This window comes from Gymnoscopelus microlampas, assembly GCF_963454915.1.
Source record: "Gymnoscopelus microlampas genome assembly, chromosome: 9".
Classification (NCBI taxonomy): domain Eukaryota; kingdom Metazoa; phylum Chordata; class Actinopteri; order Myctophiformes; family Myctophidae; genus Gymnoscopelus; species Gymnoscopelus microlampas.
In genome coordinates this window covers 29244752-29265812 of record NC_139946.1, presented here as the reverse complement: position 1 = coordinate 29265812, position 21061 = coordinate 29244752, and the positions used below count along the sequence as shown (strand labels likewise).

Genomic DNA, 21061 nt, shown 5'->3' with positions numbered 1-21061 from the left:
GTGGTCAGCACTTCCCTCATTAAATCATCCATTTATTCTCAGAGCTGGATGTGATATTTTAGAGGTTTGAGCACACGGGGCACAGGTTAGCTGCAATTATGCTGATGTTGAGCTTTTAGAGATGTGCTGAACGAAGACTGGAGTACGGGATTACACACATAGGAAGTTACATAGTGATTAACCTTCATTTCAGTGCTCTCTGGGAGGCAAATCCACCTCCAGTCAGCCTCTGTCAGGCATATTTCTCCTCCCTGATGAATGACCTTCAAAATGATAGATCAGGGCCATTCTTTCACATTATGCCTTGCAGTTGTCTGGCCTTTGAGGCTGTTTGAATGCTTCCTTAACAACATGAACCCTCGCGTCCCTATTCTGGGGCAAATATTTGCAAAATTAGCGGATCTACAAACTCACAACTTGCAGATGTGAGCTTGTGGATCGGTTATTTTAGATATTTTTTTATATTTAGTGTAGAGGGAAAAAATAAGGTGGACTAGTATAGACCCCTGGGGGACTCCAGTCAACTAGGGTTTAAGTGGTTAAACTACTATGTGCTGATATGTTTTCTTCCTCTGATTCAGTCAAAATATTTTGTACCATAAACAAAACAAAACAGCTCTCACTATCTCCGATTGCTAGAAATATGGACACTGATATAGATTTATGATGGATGCTTGTCTGTCATGGCTACTTATGTCATGAAATGTATCTTGTACTTGTTGACAGGTCTTGTGTTTCCATTGTGGCTGCAGGTGCCATCTGTTGGTGAAACAAGGAACTGGAAAATGAAGGTAGAGTAGATTTCCAAGAAACAAAACATCTCCCTCAAGCGTGTGTGTGTGTGTGTGTGTGTGTGTGTGTGTGTGTGTGTGTGTGTGTGTGTGTGTGTGTGTGTGTGTGTGTGTGTGTGTGTGTGTGTGTGTGTGTGTGTGTGTGTGTGTGTGTGTGTGTGTGTGTGTGGTTTCCCAGATAGAATGGTCCAAGGTTTCTGAGGCCTTGAAATTATGTGTTTGTTGTACATTACCCAACTGCTCCCTTTGAACAGCAGATTGGCGCTTTGAAAAAACGAAAACGAAACAAAAAACAATCACATCTGCTAATGATATAAAACAAGTGAAAGAACAAATAGATCAAATAAATAATTATGTTCTAACCAATCTTTTAAAACATAATTATTCTGTACTATTTATTTACATAAACGTATTAATGGAATAATTGACCAAACATTATGTGGGCTATGTATAATGCAAGTATAACTTTTTGCTTTGTGTTGTGATATTGTGTCACAGCATGATAATACCCAGTAATCCTTTTATCTTAAATTAAGTACGATTGATAACCTGAATAGATTAGTGGAGTACTTGATGGTTTTATGTGCAGTTGCACCGTTTCTACATCAGGCACCCCGAAAAACAAGGTTGTAGAACAACGGGGGCTCCCTAACGCTTTAAAAAAGGGACATTTTTTGAAGCCCTTTCATTTGGGCCGATTTGTTTTGATGTGGGGCAGTGAGTGGTTTTTAAAAATCTCCTTAACTCCCTCAGGCCTGGCCCAGCCTCCCACAGGGCTAATGACCACAGCCCAGCCTGTGTTGAATAATACAGGCACTCACAAGGTGCAAGCGGGGAGGAGGGCCCTGTGATCAGTGGCAAGGGTTAGACAGCACGCTCTCCCTGCTACACCTCCATTGATAAGATTGTATTAATTGGTATGAATAGAGAGGGCTTCTCCCTCTCCTTGTATACATTTACCATTATACTCATTAGCTTCCCGTTGCCTCCCAGCAAGTTTCTCCTTCACATCCCCCGGGGTCTCCTGGGAGGCAATTTGCATCTCTCCATGGAGTCTCTCTTGGGTTATTGAGGAAATATTAGCCCCTTTTCTTCTGTGGCCGACCCTTTGATTTATTTGGGGCTGGAGCTGATAGACTGGCACTCACATTAATGACTGGCGCTGGTACAGGGCTCTGGTGCAAGACAAGTCATTGATCCAGGTTGAAAAGGTGCAATTGACAAGCAGCACTGAATAATCATCTTACAAGTCTTTCTCCTACACTTTCTCCCCTGTGTGTATATATGTGTGTGTGTGTGTGTGTGTGTGTGTGTGTGTGTGTGTGTGTGTGTGTGTGTGTGTGTGTGTGTGTGTGTGTGTGTGTGTGTGTGTGTGTGTGTGTGTGTGTGTGTGTGTGTGTGTGTGTGTGTGTGTGTGTGTGTGTGTGTGTGCGCGTATGTGCGCGCGCGCGTGTGTGTGCGTGCGTGCGAGCGCGTGTGTGTGCGTGCGTGCGAGCGCGTACGTGCGTGTGCACACATTATGTGCGAGTGCATGCGTGTGTGCGTGTGTGTTTGGACCTTGGGAAAATGACAAGAGGGATTCCCTTTGCTGTCAAGGCTACCGTATTCAAGCTGTCCAGTTCTGATAATCCATAGTTAGATAAATGGGGTTTTGTCAGCTTCCACATTGTTTTTTCATCAGCCCGCTTCTATTCAGACAGCTGTACAGTACAACATATTCACTTACTACAGGATCACTTTGCCCTGTAGATCAACTAGTGATGAATCTTTGACGCGTTGAAGTCACACCGCTGCTATTGTTGGTCAGCTGCAGCCCTCCAAAAACTCAGCCAAAGGCCTCGAATGACACAGAAAACCCTGCTCTTGTTTACTCAAGTCTACCCTGCTCTAATAATAGGAACCCACGCGTGTGACTATTGAGGAATCAGTTGGTCTTTGGTTGCCTACATCATGGTTACAGTGAGAGTGAGTGTGAGGGCCTTGTTACCTAGCGTCTCTGACTGCGGCTGAGCCTCGTATTATCTTTTAAAGAAAGGTAATGAGAGATTTACATCCCGATAGCTGCAATGCTATGACATCTCTCCAAAGCTCATTGATGTCTTCTTGGCTCCGTTGAACCTGTTCTCAATTTGGAGAGGAGCTTGTCACCCACGCCCTTTCATCTGATTGGTCACATGTCTGCAGCAAACACGGCAGCAACAAAGTTAGATAGGTTTTATTACATTTTTGTCGTTCCATCGCAACCATTAGGTATTCATCCAAGCATACCTAATCATAGCGGCATCTCCCATCTCGCTTACTCTCAGCGTATTTACTGTATATATACAAGCCATATGGTAATAATATCATTTAATAAAAGTCAACACCCTAACTACCCATAAATAAAAATACCCTGGCACCACCAGAGCTGCATCTTCTCTGCATACTTGTAACAGATTAGAGGTTATGTATATCAATTGCACAACTCATGCATATTGTTATGAGGGGGGCAATAAATGGAAATGTGCCATTTCAACAGGCTAGGCACGGCTTGCCAAAAGCAGGCAAGTGGATAGATGCTCCTGGCGACGGTTTGGCTTGTTTTCCTTTTCGGTATTGGGTAGACGAGAACGAGTGTATCTAAACAGAGCAGATAGGATGCTGATGAGAGCCATCTGCTCGGCAGCCCTCCTGCGCCCACTGCCCTCCTCGATGTGAGAGCAGCCTCATTAAAACGGTCACATGCCTGAGAAATCTCACTCCACTGTTTTTTTCCTCTCTTTCCCTTCTTGAAAAAAAGAAGAAAAAGGAGTAGTTTAAAACTAACAAAGCCTTGGGAAATCCCCATCAGACATCCCTCCCTTAATCCGTTTAATTTTGAAAGGTATTGTTTTAAAGCTTCAAAGTTTATATCGTTTAATCCCCCCTCTAACTCTACGGGCAGCAAATGAGGCCGTGTCAGCAAGCTCGAACAGATAATCTACTCCGCACAACAGACAATCCCCCACCAAGACAAGGTTGCATGGGTTTTCCTGTGAACTCTCTGTTTGATGTTGCTACCTGCTACTGAACATGACTTCTTTCTTTCTTAACCCGACTGTCACTTGCTCCCTGTCCCCTTTTATCACTCCCAATGTTCTCACTTTTTTTTTTCATCAGTAAATCCACCATCACAGCCATTTCATTTATTCCCCCTTGTAGAAGAGGAGGGTTTGTAGTGGTGGGAGGGTTGGGTTGGGTACAAAGTGTGTTTTCACATTTTAACCTCTGGCGATGAGTCTTGGCCAAAATGGTTTGGACTGGATTCGTTGCTTTGTCAAGTGAAATCCAGACTGACTCTGAGACTTTGGCTCAACTTTGACCAGTTTAACCCAAACCTAGCGATTTTGCCAACACTTATTCTTAGTATACTTAAGGCTTCATTTATACCAGTGTCGGCAGTTCTATAAGCTCACAATTGTCATGGTGCAAAGTGTTGTGAGCATGTAGATTTTCAATGCATGACACCACGCGCAACCAAGCATTAAATCAGGCTTAAGTGTTGACCAGGCAATTCAGGAAAGCTACTTCCCAAAATATTTGCGAACACATTATATTGTTTGATCACTTAATTATACAATGTAGGCCTAGTTATTGTTGTAAATTATACTTTTTCAGCAATTTGTGATTAAACTTTGCTCTGGCAATTTCCGCTGCAGGATTTGCAAAAGGGATTCATGCAATTCCCTTTATCATATCATTTGAGTCAAATAAATCCAGCATATCTTGTTATTCTAGCGGTAAATTACATTGTTTAGTTATCAAAGGCTTTGTGTAATTACATTTGCACAATTCAGGATGACAGGGCTGATAGTGTCTGCTCAAGACACTGGCATACATAATCACAGCCCAAAATCCCATTAGGGAGAATGGAGGCCATTATTATGGAAATGACCTTTGGTTGACAAGAATTCAGGGGGATAAAAGACGATGTAATCCATCCAAAGACACTGTGTGAAACCCTCTTTATTTTCTCCTGTGCAAGCTGGTGAAATCTTGAGTGCTTTCTGAAACCGTTGGCCTTGCTTCTAAAATCGTCTTGCACCGTTGTTCAGTGAGATAGACAAGGAGGTCACATCGATGACTGCATGGTACGACACATGGTTTATAGTAGACTTTTGCAAATTTCTGCCTACTACTTTGGGTTGGCTGGCCTTGTGTGGGTAACTGCAGGACGAATGGCTAATTTATACTATGCAGTACGATAGTGTTGTATGGCAAAAATAACTCACAAAATCAGTTATTTATTTTCGCCAAGTTGTATAAATCTGGCTTTAAAACACTGCAAGAAGGGACACCCAAACATCACCGTTTCTTTATTGTGGCGGTGAGAGACCACACTCACCTTGGGATTACTGAAGTGTCAAACTGCATCTCACTGTGTTTGTTTTGAGCCACGCTTTGATACTCTCACACTAGAGAGGCAGCTTCATAAACTCACATTGTGCCAAATAAATCAATAGATCCCATTAGCCAGGAAGTTGTGTAGTGCAGTACTTGAGGGGCCGCACCCCCCCCCCAACCTCCTCTGCCCTGTTCCGACATTTCTTCAGTGAAGGTGAGGGTTGTGTGGGAGAGTGTACTGTATATAGATGGCTGCTGATCCATATAGACAGACTCCAGCAGTTGAAGTGGTCCGTCTGGCTGACTGGTCCCTGTTGGTCTCCAGCAGCCTCCACTGTGCTGCCAGCCTGGGTCGACAGTCCAGTTGGAAGACGGAATTAGCTCAGACATTAGCAGCCTTCTAAAAGCCCACAGCAACAAGCCCTCGTTCTTATATAATGCCTGACCTTTGCACTAAGCTTTCAGTGTGAAGCAGACTGTTGACTTCGGCCTGTCTGTGTTATTGTTACGCTGTTCTTTTGAACCATGGTTTTTACCTCAATACCTGTAAACATAACAATGCCCAATTACTTTTAACTCTTGTAGGTGATTTTTCACACCCAGAAAAAAAGTATTTATTTCAGATTAAGCTCCCCTCTATGAGAAACCCACAGATTTGTTGAAAAACCGACCTTGGCACCACCCTCACTCTTTAAAATCTACTCATACCCTCCCATATTTTACAGCGCAGCAGGTCTGTATCAGTGCAATATCCAATAACCAGTTCCATGGGTACACCTAGAACGTTGTCTATGGTGAAACAGAGTGGGGTATTTGGATCCAGTGTATCAATCATTCAGTCCTTATGGTCGGTGGAATAACATAGATCACACGCATGTCTTAATACATAAAAAAAAAAAAATTACAGTATGTTTTGCTAACAATCATGCAGTGTGGATGTTCGTGTCATCTTCCAGTCAATAAGGATCTCTAAATTCAAAGTTTTTTTATTTATTTTATCAATGTATGTATTTTAATGCTTATTTGTTTAATTTTAGGCGACACCAGCTTCTATGGCGTAATCAACCACCCTGAAAATGGTACAGTACATTATATACTTTTTATTGATTTTTCTTTTTTTACACCAAGACAAAACAAGACAAGACAAGACAAACAGCTCAGCTCAGACACGTTATAAAAGGACAAGGACACTGATACAAATATAGGTTACACATACTTACATTGGACCAAAAGATAACACAATATATATATACATGATTGGTGCTTGACATTACACAGATGGGTGAGTAACTACCCCAAGAACAACAAAAAATTAAATAAAAATCAGTACAAGAAATATAGATCACAGTACAAACATCCACAGCAGAAAAGATGAAAATAAAAGACAAAAATAAAAAATAAACAAGCAAGGATTTAGACATTATACATCAAGGTCAGCGGAATCACTCCTGTTAAGGAACCCTATCGTTAAAGTGTCAGACAATTGAGGACCAATAAAATGTAGATATGGGTCCCATATCTTATAAAAAGCATCTGTTGTGGAACGTAGGAGGCAGGTTAAAAATTCCAATGGCATGCACTGCAGACGCGTCGCTAGGTCTCTACTAGGTCGGGGGCTTAGCCCCGCAGGCAACGGGCACATGCACGCGCGCGCAGCGCGCGTGCATGTGCCCCTCCTCCCGCGCGCGCGCGATTTTTTTCGCGGATTTCGCGGATTAGGGTGCTTTTTTCCCCGTTTTTTGTTACTTTATTTCGGTTATAGGGTTAGGGGTAGGGTTAGGTTAGGGTGATAGATATATAATTCAAAAAAAAAAAAAAAACTTTTAATTTTTTTATTTATTTATTTTTTTTATTGGTGGCTTTGGACAAAACATTGGTGGCTATAGCCACCGAAGCCCACCCCTAACGACGCCACTGATGCACTGCATGATTATTTTGTGCCAATCTTTCTTTGTTGGTGGTTTCTCATTAATCCAAGACAACAGAATATTTTTCCTCGCAGCATAGGTTAACAGATTAAACAAGCGTCTATGAAATTTGTCAATAATCTTTTTATCAGGAAGCCCCAGAATCAAACACATAGGGTCAGGTTCAAACTCCATATCGAAAATCACATTCAACTGCTGCACAACACCCAGCCAATAACGTTCGATCTTATGACATGACCATATACAGTGAATGTAGTCTCCCTCTTCAATCTTACATTTAAGACAGAGATGTGATAGATTAGGGTTCATTTTATGGCGAAGGCTAGGAGTGATCTGTAATCGGTGTATGGTTCTTAACTGAACCGACCAGGCTCTATTGCATATAGAGAGTTTCTTTGCATTTTCAAATATTTCATCCCAAACTTCGTCTGCAATTTCAACCCGGAGATCTCTCTCCCATTTCCTTTTAGTATCCAGGGTGTTAACAGTCGTATTGGATCTTAACAGGCCATAGAGAATGCTAATAAAACCCTTTGTAAAATCCATTGTCAATGCCCTTTCAATTGGAGAGGTGCCTATGTTAGTTGATAGTGTTGTGCGCCTGAGAATGAAATCCCTCACCTGTAAAAATCTAAAAAAATTGTTGCGAGATAGACCATATTTTTGTTGTATCTGATCAAATGACATGAGCAAAGAACCCTCAAACAAATGCCCTAGTGTTGTTATACCACCATCTTTCCATGCATTAAACCCAAGGTCATTAAGGCCCGGAGGGAAGTCTGGGTTCCCCTGAATTGAGGTGAGAGGTGATGATATTTTGGCTCTGCCCTCCAGGAGCCTCGCCTCTAAATTCAAAGTTAAAGGACAGTTGCATGAGCTTCAGTGGTGTTGAGGGTGCCAGGCACCAATGGAACAACAGCGTACACAATCCCCAATATAGTATTTTAAAATAATAACATACTGTATTTTTAATGATGTTATGAACGATTGCCTACTATTTTCCCTCAATAATGTGTTCTTTCAAATGTTTTAGAGACAGTGCATTATGCAGGCAGTGTGCAGACTTAACACTCTGCACTCTCCACGATCACAAGCTCATGACCCTCGCCTCTCACTATGCTGCTAACATTATTTACCATAAAGAGCTGATAGAAAAACAGCCTGTTTATCTCCATGAAAGTACTGGCCTCTGCCTGCATGAGATTACTATGGAGATAAATTGCAGGGAGAAAAAAATCCAACTATCTATCTATCTATCTGTCTGTCTGTCTGTCTGTCTGTCTGTCTGTCTGTCTTTCCTGGGTATAACTCGGGTGCTGTCCGACCGAACGGCCTAATCTTGGCGTGTGTATCCCAAATGACATGGGGGTGTGCAGTGCAATTTCATTGGACCAATGGTTTCAGAGGACCGAAAAATCTGTCTGTGGAGGGCGCACTGAATCTCTATGTGTTTGGGATGGGTGTGGGCGCCAACTTCCCTGATTGGCCAACCCGACCCGTCTGCTTAACTGATTGGCTGAGCTTCACGTCACATCTGTGCCACTGTGCCACTGTGTTTATCATTTGGGCACCGGCTTCCCTCGTTGGGTAATCCGACCCTTTGGCGCGGATGTAAGTGGTGGCGTGTGAAATGTGAGATAAGCCTGAGACTCCAACATGTCAGATAGCATGTACAACGACTACATTAAGTAAAGGCGTATTGCTTAAACGGGTCGGCATGTATTCCCGACTTGCATCGTTCCAGACATGCGTGGTGCCCGAGTAGATCGGCACCGAATGGGCGCCAGTCTAGTACTTTATAATTATGCTTATATCATGGGTGGGCATCCTCCTATAATTCTACAAAGCTCTGTGAGGGTGGTGTGAGGGTGGTGAGGTGGTGAGCCCAAAAACTCTTCTGCCCGGTTCTCCTCAGTGGCTGGAGCAATTGCTCTGCATTTGCACACAGACATTCACCATTACCATGCGCATGGAACAGCGAAGCCCGTTTTTCGATTCCCCCAACTGTCAGCTGTTTATTAGCGTTTTTATGTAAAAGAATGCTGCCATGGTTACGGCTGCCCAGCTGTGGGATGGCCCCTTGAGCTATGGGATGAATGGCTCCCGGGTTGCCAGATCATGTGTGCATATCCCCCCACGGGTATGGACTAGTACTGTATAATTTCTCTAACTTGCACCCAAAGGGCACGTCCACACATGCGTTAATTAAACATTTGCCTCCCATTCACTTCCACTGTATGTGAACAAAGGGGCTAATAAAACCTCTTAAGGTGGCACAGCATTCTAACTTGGTGAACTTTGACAGGGCCTCAACCAATAATAAAAGAAGTGTGTGTGGTTGACCCCACTCGGCTGTCAGTGTCATAGTGAGCAACAACCAACAACCACAACCACTGAAATGGTCTACAAACCAGAAAATCATTAATTGTGCTTGACATCCCACACATTGCACACATTCAGCACGACAAGATACAAATTTAGCTTCGGCAGGCGATGTCACTTCCATGCATTCGCACAAGTGACCCTGCCGCACTGTTTGCTGGAAAGGCAAGCTCCGCCACTGTGAGCCCAGAAACAGTTTTATACTGTTATGTCATGCTCAGGTTTGTTATGGGTCATGAATTTCTTCAAATGAATTTGTTTTATTGATTTCATAGCATTGTTGTCAAATGTAAGAAAAAGTTTCATATGATGAAATGGGTGAGTCAGACCAGCTGCTTGTTAAATATAGAGTGGAACGGTTTGTTGTTTGTCGGGCCTTCAAAATCATGATTTCATGTCATTATCACCTTACTGTTTTTTTCTACATGAACCTAAAGAAGAGGTGCAATGAGAGTGTTACCTCAAGTGGTGAAAGACAAAACAAAATGAAATCAGAAACAGAAAAAGGGCCCTCCCCTCCATACACGTGTTGTCTTGCACAACAGCACACAGTGATTCTCCCACTAACTCTCATTTGACAAGCTTTAGAAGACAGAGAACATCTTAGGGAAAATAGCGGGCAGCATTAGCAGGAGCTCATATAAGCAGATCAATTTGTGCATACAGCTTAAATGTATTTAAGCTTGTAATCCCTGTAAATATCTTCAGGCAAGGCAAAGTCAGCCTTTTAACATTGACTAAATGAAGTAAATAGAAGCAAATGAATTTTTAAAAATTGCATTTCTGTTGAACCCCACATTTGTGTGTGTGTGTGTGTGTGTGTGTGTGTGTGTGTGTGTGTGTGTGTGTGTGTGTGTGTGTGTGTGTGTGTGTGTGTGTGTGTGTGTGTGTGTGTGTGTGTGTGTGTGTGTGTGTGTGTGTGTGTGTGTGTGTGTGTGTGTGTGTGTGTGTGTGTGTGTGTGTGTGTGTGTGTGTGCGTGCGTGTGCATGCGTGCGTGTGTGTAAACAACACACACAATGTCTATACATTGTCTGTGTGTATGTATGCAGTATATAGTATATATAAAGTATGTATACAGTATATATGTAAGTGTGTAAGTATGTATACAGTATATATGCATATACATATATAGAAATACATATGGAAGCAGGCTGTGTGAGTTGGCTGCTAATGAGGCCTGTAAATCTCCGAGCTCAGATATTTTGATGGCTTCGTCACCCTGCTGTTTGGGGAAGGGGGGTTGCAGTGAAGTTGGCTTTAAATGCAGAGCGTCTGTTCTCCCTTCGAACCTCTAACACCACAACAGATGGAGAGAATATGGAGCTCGGAAGGTTTTACCTTTGAGGTGGTAACAGTGAAGCCACTCATTAACACTGAATTTACCACTTCGTTAGCACCGCAGCTTCCTGTAGAGAGCAACCCAGCGCGGGATGTCAAATCCACCGAGCATACGTTTTAGACTAGTGGAGCCAAACGTGCCCTGGAAAACATAATGTGATTTTAAACTGCGATATATTGTATGTCACAATGCTGCATCTGTCATTTTTGATGCTTGGTATTATTTTTATTACATTTAAAAACAAACAAACACATGTTATCAATCAGCAACACAATGTGATTTAGCCTACTTCTGACTGTGTGTGTGTGTGTGTGTGTGTGTGTGTGTGTGTGTGTGTGTGTGTGTGTGTGTGTGTGTGTGTGTGTGTGTGTGTGTGTGTGTGTGTGTGTGTGTGTGTGTGTGTGTGTGTGTGTGTGTGTGTGTGTGTGTGTGTGTGTGTGTGTGTGTGTGTGCGTGCGACTGTGTGTGTGTGTGTGTGTGTGTGTGTGTGTGTGTGTGTGTATATACGTGCGTGTGACCGTGTGTGTGTGTGTGTGCGTGCGTGCGTGCGTGTGTGTGCGCACACGCGCGTCTGCGTGTGTGCATGTGTTTTACACATGGAGTGTGCGGCTGCCAATTTGTCAGGATTCAAGTAACAACAGTCTCGTGCTGGGACCCGCGTTGGCACCATCATGGAGTGAAAAGACAGAATGTGATCTCATTGGGAGGAGAAGTGTACTTTGTTCCCATGGAAATTGGTCAATTTTAGCAGGCGACTGAGAACTTTAGGGGGAGAGATGGGAAGGTTGTGTCCCAGAGGTGTGCTCACATAATTAAGCATCCTCACCAAGGTATTCGGGGCTAACAGCAGGGTTTGTTGTGAATAGAGGTGGTGAAAGAGGGTGTTGGAAAATCATAAATGTGCCGCAGAACAATGCCTGATTGCTCCAATGGTGCCACGTGCCGAAAAATAGCAGATCTACAAGCTCACAGGCAGCATGTTGCATTCGCAATGTGCTGCCTGTGAGCTTGTAGATTGGCTATTTTCTGCTCTCATTGTATCAAGTGGTGGGAATACACCACCAAAACTTTTAGAAACAACCCGTTGTTGTCATTGTGGATAAGAAAAACAATTGCTAAGATTTCAACTAGAACGTTCAATGTAGAACGTTTATAATTTATTTTATTATGATTTTTCTTTTCAGCATTTCTGCTTTATTTTGATTGTGGCAGTGAGAGAAAGACAGGGAAGGCAGACAGAGAGTAGGGGAATGACACACAGGAAACAGTCCTCCTGCCAGCCGGTAGTCCAACCAGGGACTCGCTGAAGAAGGCATTTTGCACGTGTTATGCACCGCGGGTCGCCCCATCATCTTATCTTGCTTTAATTTCATTTGGTGGAGTTAAATTATTGTTTTTAAAATTCCCTTCATGCATAGCCTTAATGTACACTGAAGTGATATTCTACAATATATGGAGTGCGTAAATCATTGTGATATTCTGTTGTTATTTTGTCTTCTCAGAAAGTATTGCTGCTATGTCTGATCTGAAGCCAAATGCACAAGAGGACAAAGATGTGAAATCAGCTGCTGACAGTTCGGGTCCCACTCAGGAGCCATTACAGAGTCACACATCCTCCCCAAAGAACAATGCCACGGGTCTGTCCTCAGATGAACATGAAAATCCTTTAAATGGAGCCCAGCCAAATCCATTTGTATACAGTGGTGTCCCTGCTGTTCCCCATGCAGGCGATTCATTGCCTTCAGGAACACTTGTTAATGGACCTGGTTCACACCCCACCTCAGAGGTACGCCGGGTCCTGAACAAAGGCACTATTTTCTCCAACAATGTCCTGGATGCCGTGTGGCAACCGGAGAAGGACACAAGCCCTCAGGTGTCGCTGCCACCCAGTGAGCTTCAATCAGACGCTTGGAAGAACACAGCGGGACTTGTCCTGAAAACACTGCCCACACAGCCAGGTGCCAACGCGCCACCATCTCACTCCGAAGAGAATGAGTCTAAACTGCCCCATTCCACTCTGTCAGGTGACAGTTCAGACCAGATGCACATTAGTCGGCCTCTGATAAACAAGGCGGTGAAAACAAGAGCTCTACGGGATGTAAACACAGAGTTGTCGGAGGGCTGCTCAGATGATTATGATGAGACAGAAGCAACCAGATGGGATTCAGCGAAAGAGCTTGTGCACTCCTTGAGGAATGGCCACACTGTTAACAGACAGCTGCAGAGAAAGGCCAGAGTGACACCTCTTTTAACAAGCCAAATTGAGAGGAAGTACAATACACATGTGATTGGGGCGCCTGGCACTGCAGTGAAGGTTTACAACAGCTTAAATCACACGCACAAAGGTTCCCTTAGTGGCGTCGATGTAGACAAATTTGACAGTGCCAACAAATATGTTTCTTTTGGTAAAAAGTCTAATTTAAAATGTCCCATTGAGTCACTGAGAGATCACCCCAGCAGCACAACTCTGGACACCGAGCTACTAATTGGTAACAACGCAGGAAAAGGTTGCTACGAGCAAAACGACTCATGCAATTTTAATGCTAAACCTGAACAACTGAAGACAGAACATTCTGAGTCGGATCCACTGTTCGCACTGTGCAATGTTAATTTCCAGGAAAAAATACATTTGCATAGACATATGATGTATCATTTAGATGGGCATGATCAGGTGGAGAATGTTCCGTATCCCTTTATATGCAGGGAGTGTGGGCGTTCGTTCTGTGATAGCAGTTCCCTCATGAAGCACATCATTATTCACCAGGAGAGGCTTGAAAAACTAATGGAGGAAATCAAAGGTCTCAAAAATCTTGAAAACCAAGGCAGGGATGCCACATTACAATGCCCTCAGTGTTTATTTGCAAGCAATTGCCCTAAAACCTTTGTCCAGCATGCCAAAGCACATGAGAATGTAAAGCACTATTACTTCTGTGAGGAGTGTAGCTATGTAGCACTGACTGAAGAGGCACTTGAAGCACACTTAAATGTTATGCACTTAAAGACACACCACCAGCAACAACATTGGAGTCCTACTAAAGACACAGGGATAATGGACCTGGTTCAGTTTCAATGTAAACTGTGCTCTTTCACTTGCCAAGACAGACACATATTAGAAAGGCATTCAGAGCTGGAACATCAAGAACCATTACATGATGAATGGGACAGTCCAGTATTTCATAAACTGTATGAGCATACAGATTCCAAGGTGAGCCGTTTGAAGTTCAATGACCGGCCCAAAACCGCTGATTCAGAAGTGATGCACTTGATGCCAGATTTATGTAACACACAGCCCACTTTCTGGAAAAGAGCTGACTTGACCTGTTGGAACGGTAAAAAAGCTGACACACCGAATTCCTACAAAATTCTACACTCTTCACAATTCAGGTGCAGTGATCACTTCACAGCACCCATGCTGTCACAATCTTTGTGCAAGACTGACAAGCGTGGCAAATTATCTCCACAGCCAGGAGACAAAATAGATATGACACCAGGTGTACCCTATGCAGAGGAGGACAGCCTGAACAACTTAGAACAGACAAACTCTCCCTCAAACATTGATATTGTGCTCACGGCAAAGAAGGCTGAATCAGACCAGACCAGTCAAGGACAGAACAATGACTTGGCGAGTGCAAGTTCACAAGTGCAAGCAGCTCTAAAGTCTCCATCAAAAAGTAACATGTCAGCACCATCGCTTCCTGGCCAGATGAATGATAAAGTATTTCCCAAACTTAACCAAAGGTGTGAGAAAGATACCGGTACTGAGGATATCAAACGAGACTATGAGGACAGTTATAACTTCAGTGACTATGCCGGTAAAGCTACAGCCAACTTTCTGGACAGCAGCGAGAATGAAAAGCATCCCTATGATGACGATGGAGACGATGACTGCAGTGACATACAGCAACTCATTATCAAAGAGGAGTACATCGAAAGTGCTGTCTGTGATGATTCCCTAGAGCCCCCCGCTATGCCTAAGAGTGAGCCTTTTGAGTTCCCACTCACGTCTGGGCCAGAACACAAACCCTGTCCCTACTGCCCCGCCGTGTTCGAGTCTGGAGTAGGCCTGTCCAACCACGTGCGAGGGCACCTCCACCGAGTCGGGTTGAGCTACAACGCTCGACACATGGTTTCACCAGAACAAGTGGCGTTACAGGACCGCCAGCCGCGTATCCGCAGAAAGATCCCGCCTGGCACAAGGAAACTCAAAAAAGGTGATGCTATTATTTATTTATTTTTGTGTCAGGTTGGTAACCAAACAGTGACTGTACAGCAATTCAATATAAAAACTCAAGCGCAAGAGAATAAATGATCACCCGGACATTTGTCACTGCCCAAGGTTGGATACTGAGGGCAACAACAAATGCTGGGTGATAACTTTTGTATCACATACTGTATTGTATCCCATTGCCTTATACATTTAAATTCTATATGCTTAGTTGTACATCAAATAGCGAAAACAAGCTCAGGCTGAAAGCCCAGTGCACAGTAGCGCTTTAGCTGGTCAGCTGCATTTCAGCCCTAAGGCAGATTTCATCACCCCCTCACCGAGGGCAAATAAAGGCTGGGTTTGTGATACATATATTTGTAGTTCAATCAGAATTGCCAACAGTTGAATTAATAGAGAAGTTAAGTGAGGCACCCTTGTATGGTGCAGCACTCATATTGTGACAAGATTCTCACTCTCTGAACTGTTACAGTTGACAAGCCGGAGTCACAAGGAGGACACACATGTCCCCTGTGCTGGGGTTGGTTCGATACTAAAACTGGCCTCTCCAATCATGCAAGGGGCCACCTAAAACGAATAGGGAAGACCATAACCAGTGACAAGAAGTCCCCTGTGTCCATACTACTTGAACTCCTCCAGGACAAGAGGGAGCATGAGAGGATTGTCCAGATCCTGAACAAGGAGCAGTTCGCCTCCCGTCCATTCGTCTCCCAGAAGTTTGTCAGCAGCGGCAGCCTGTTTCTGATGCCCCCGGGGATCCCAGTGGAAATCCAGTGCGCTATGAGGAATACTGTACCAATGGGCAGCTGTGTATCCAAACAAGAGCCAGAGTTCTCCCAGACAAGGAAGGGGAATGAGGAAGCACAGGCTGCTGACGAGTCGCCCTCGAGCACTTTGGTCAAACTTCTGGAGACGAGAAAGAAGGCAGCGGAGCTGAAGGAGCGAGAGGCTTTATACGCAACCAGGAAGCACTTCAACATGACCAAAGACAGCATGGTGGAGGCACAGATGATCAGTGACGAAACAAGTTGGACTCATGGTATGGAGCCTCATCATTTTGTCTTAAACATCTTTCAAGATAGTTTTTTCCTTAGCTATTTAGTCCTGTACTACTCACTTTAACATCCACTATATACTTCATTGGCCGCAGTCCTCCAGGGGTCTAGATTTTGTCCCCTCCTTTTACAATTTACAATGTTCTCCCTCTACACCAAATCCATTTGCCGAAAATAGCAGATCTCACAAGTAGATAGCAGATCTCACAAGAGCTTGTACATACTTTCGCCTATTATGGCATGCCCACAATAGGGACACTAGGGTTCAAGTGGTTAATTGTTTGCATTTTGCTAGGATTACTATTCGTGCCCATTCGTGCCCATGCCATCTCAAAGATAAAACTAATGTCATCTATCATCTTGTTACACTGTCTGAATATAGGCCTACTGTTAACACAATGGTGCAATACATTTTCAACCCGAAAATATACACATACCAATAATGATTGTGTTTCTCTACACATGAAAATCCCCAGTGTTCATTTGACTATATTTTTTGTCCATTATCACTCTCAGGGAGTTAAATGAACACTGTGGATTTTGCTGTGCATAAAGCTGTATGTTGATATACATATTACATTGTTCACCAGTAAAGAACCAACCTTGCGAGGAATAACACGTTTTAGTGCAAATATACTGAATTTCAGTTGCATTACCACACAAATTCCCACTCTTCAATATCAAAGCTACATGTTGTGTGGGGCGAGCATAAGCTCTTGGAAAACAGACACAAATGTTACTTGGTTTTGTAGTTCAACTTGAAATGTGAGAAAGATATATCTTAAGTTAGCACAATGTAATACCATTTTCATGTTTATATGTTTTTGTTTCCAGTTTAACCAGCATTATTTCCTACTTATTTGAAATCTTTTTAATGTATTATCAGTCGAAGTACCAATCATCCTTCTATTAATAATTTAGATATGAAAAGAATGGACTGCAGATGTAAGAGGGGGCTGAAACATCTCAAGTTTTCTCTTGAAGTCTCTTGTCCAGGTGCCTTTGGTGTAATATAATAACTATTATGATGTTTAAATGTGCTGCATACAGCCTTCTGTTATGAATTGTGTAGACACTCATGTTTCTCACAATTTAAATCAGTTGATTATACAGCTACCAGTACACTTGTGTGATAAAAAAAAAAAAAGACTTGACAATCAATTGATTTGTTGGAACACACATGAAGAATAAATGTCACCCAAGTGGCTTTGAAATTGAAATGAATGAAAAAATCATGAGAGCACTTTGATGTTGAGCTGGAATCACATCAGCTGTGTTTACAGGCTTTTGTTTAATGTCGATCCAAATCAAACCTTCAATCAGGTACAGAGAACCGTGTTGATAAGGATAAACTCAGTTTCCTTTTTGTTCAAGTTAAAACCCTGTGAATAGAGCTGATCATTTTCACAGCATGACAGCAGCTGCAGTGACATACAGAACATTATTAAGAAACCTACACTATTGGCAGGTTGGGATTAAAATTACAAAAGAAAAATATTACTATTATGAGACTAATTTACATTTTTATGTAACAATGCATTGCTGGGCACCTTTTTGATATGGTTACTTCATTATTGAGTTACATTCAAGACAATTCACACATTATTATGTCACCACATTGCAATTTACAATATTCTTACATGTAATATGAAGAAAGTACTATCAATGGGGCAATTTCTCTTATGAGGTAGTTAATAGAAGTTTCAATCTGACTCACAAAGCAACATGCGTATATAATTTACATATACAGTACATAACCAATGTCACTCTCAATGTTCATGAATGGGCAAGGGAAGTCTGTATCGTTTATGTAACATATTCATGCGCTGTTGGCAGCCACAATGTGTTGTCTGTTACAAGACAACAACAAAACATGAGATGTTTTCAAATTCATCCAAGACCCTCCATGACATCCATCAAGTGGTGTAAGTGAAAATAGGCCCCCTGAAGACATTAAATTGTGTTAAACATTACCACTAGCACTCACTTCAGATGGAAAAACACATCCTTAGTATTTCAAACCAGATGGAGGGAGAGGTTAGGGCACACAGGGAATAGCAGTTTTACTTTGTCTGTACAACATTGCATTCCTTCTGCACTCTGAGACTCACTTACAGTAACTCTGAATTAATGCACAATTTCTCATAACCCTGCAGTACAGCCTTCATTTCATTATTAAACTATTATTATGAATCTATTGATGTAACAGTTTAGTAAGGATATATTGCTGCTGTGATGACTAACTGCATACAAACCAAAATTATGAATCCTTTAACCCATTAAAACGGGGAAAGCATGTGTATGAGTTTTTTTGCGTTGGCTATTCACAAATAGCAGATATACAAGCTCACAGCGTGTCACTTTGTGCCTTGCTGCATGCTTGTACATCTGCTATTTATTTATTATGAAAAGGTGTGAGAACTGTATAATCGGCCTCAAGTCATAATGGGTTAAAATCCGTGTTTGTAGCTCTTTTCCTAATTTAATTTCTATTTCTTGCAGATGAATGTGATTCAGATCAGGCTTGTGGTCATTGTAACACTGCCTTCCCCAGTGCTGTCAGTCTGTCCAGTCATCTCAGAGCCTTTTCACGCAGGAAGAGGTTCACCGTTTTGGAAGAAACAAGTAAGTGTCAGCCAGCACGACTCAGTAGGCAAATGTAAAACAAAACTAAAGACCCTTTTAACACAAGGCCTCCAGTGTGAGGGCTGTGGCGTTAATGGCAGTGCAATTGATGGGTTTGAAAGTTTGACAGCTATTTAAAATGTATTTGAACAAAAAATATCACTTACCCTACCTTCAATGGGCAGACTGTTGTGAAAGTTGCTGAATACATTTGTGCTCCCTGGCAGATGAACCCTTACTATTTGAGTGACTCCATGTCATGTTCTATTCTCTAGCACCACCCTCAGGCCAAAATATCAACTTAGAAACAAAATGAGCACACTCAGTCTATAAAAATGCAATTTGCCAGACGCGTTTCAGCATCAAGCCTTCCTAAGGTGTGTATGCTGCGGAAGGCTTGACGCCGAAATGCATCTGTGTATGCTGCCTGTGCCTTAATCAATTAAAATACCAAAATATCAGCTTTTCACACAAGTTATCTCATAAACTATAGACTGATTCCAGGATGGATATGGGACCTAATAGCAGTGTTTTTAGACTCTTGTTGCGATGACGTGTCAGATTTTCATTCCCCAAAAATGTGAGATTTGTACTGACTTGTTTTGTCATTCTAGGCTATGATTTTAAACAAAAGAAGCCAAGATCAGGACATGGGAAGAAGATGTTATCCCCCTTGAATGCCGTGGAGAAGATCTACAGACTCACCTGCAGGTGCTTGGACTAAGCCTCATATGATATGACATCACATATTTGACTTCAGGATCTTGCTGTGTAGGAAAATTAGTCACTGTCTCCTGTGTAATATTTCACCCAATTCTCATTTGTGCAGATTCTGTGACTTAGTCTTCCAGGGTCCCCTGTCTGTCCAGGAGGACTGGGTCAAGCATTTGCAGAGGCATCTGATGCACACTAGTGTCCCTCACTCAGGGACAAGGATGGTTGAGGTGTTAGGTCTTCACCAACAGATGCACCACTTGCCGCTGGAGCACCCAAACGTGGGGGACCCAAACCTGGAAAACCCAAACCTGGAGCACCCAAACCTGGAGAACCCAAACCTGGCGCACCCAAACCTGGAGCAGAACCTCACCACTCTGGAACTTCAGGTTGCCTCTTAAATGTTCTAGGTTGTTTACACATCAACATGTCAGTTAACTATCAATCCAGCATACAGTATATTGAATTGTACTGTACCTCAATTATACAATCTCTCTCTCTCTCACTCACACACACACACACACACACACACACACACACACACACACACACACACACACACACACACACATTCTGTACATACATAGCCTTTTTCATTTTGTATTTGCCTTACCAAACAGCTTATAAAATATTTGTATTCATACGTTATGCAAAATGCCAACAACCTCATTTGCCATTACAGGTTAAAACTTTTCTTAAAATATACAACATGGGAAACAACATGGATGTTGTTATTTGATCATTTTGATATCAAGTTGCTAAAATGGTTCTGTACAGTACATGGTCGTTATATGGTATATTTAAATCAACAAAAATACATGAAGTCTTAGCATTAAAATAAATATGTTTTCACTGTTTTCACTATGCACCCAGACTCCAAGTATTACGGGTAAGGCAGTACTTTGTGTTGTGTCCAAGTCTTTGAAAAATATTTGTCATCATTTGACAAAGGCACTGCTAAAGTTCATCTTTATATACTTGCTTCTACTGTACACAGCAAAATACTGAGTGTTAATTTTACCCACATTTCTGAGAGTGTGAAAACTGACCTTTAACCCATTAAGACCTGAGGCCGATTCTACAAATACCTTCTAAATATATATAGTACCTTTATTAAAAGGATTAACCTTGTGGTTCTCAAACTTTTTCGTGCAAAGGACCCTCAAAATGATATGCATTTGGCCACGGACCCCTATCTGAAAATGTTTTGTGCCAGGGACCCCCAAAAGAGAAGATTTGTGTTAATAAATGCTAAATTATTCAACATTTTTCAAACACTTTCAAGATGTTTCAAAAATGTTCAAAAATAGCAGATGGACAAGCTCATATCTGCTATTTTTTAATAGCCAATGCAAAGCCAATGCTAAAATGACAGATGCTTTCATGGTTTTAATGGGTTACGGGTCAAAATGAACACTTTTAGGATTTTACTGTGTATATGTAGTCCATTTGCACTCTGTTGGCAAAAGAGTAAACTCACCTCAGTAAATGAAGACTCCATTATATTGAAGTTGTTATGCAGTATGATCTGATGTGCAGTTGTGCACCAGTGTGTTTTATGTAAGTTCTCTCCCAGTTGATATGCCTGTAGATGTGAATAAGAAGGACATTGTATGTTTGAATGTACTGTAGTTACATG

General features: G+C 42.3%; 1 protein-coding gene across 1 annotated transcript; it reads left to right on the top strand.

Annotated features, from left to right (window-relative positions):
- Positions 1-756: 756 nt before the first annotated feature.
- znf644b (zinc finger protein 644b) lies at positions 757-19823 on the top strand (the record flags this gene model as incomplete). The annotated part of the gene is made up of 8 exons (XM_084066076.1): positions 757-791; positions 12306-13861; positions 14267-15014; positions 15501-16067; positions 17005-17079; positions 18586-18708; positions 19323-19419; positions 19538-19823. The coding sequence occupies exons 2-8, from the start codon at positions 12320-12322 to the stop codon at positions 19821-19823; spliced, it is 3438 nt and encodes a 1145-aa protein (XP_083922202.1). The 5' UTR covers positions 757-791; positions 12306-12319.
- Between the last annotated feature and the right edge of the window lie 1238 nt (positions 19824-21061).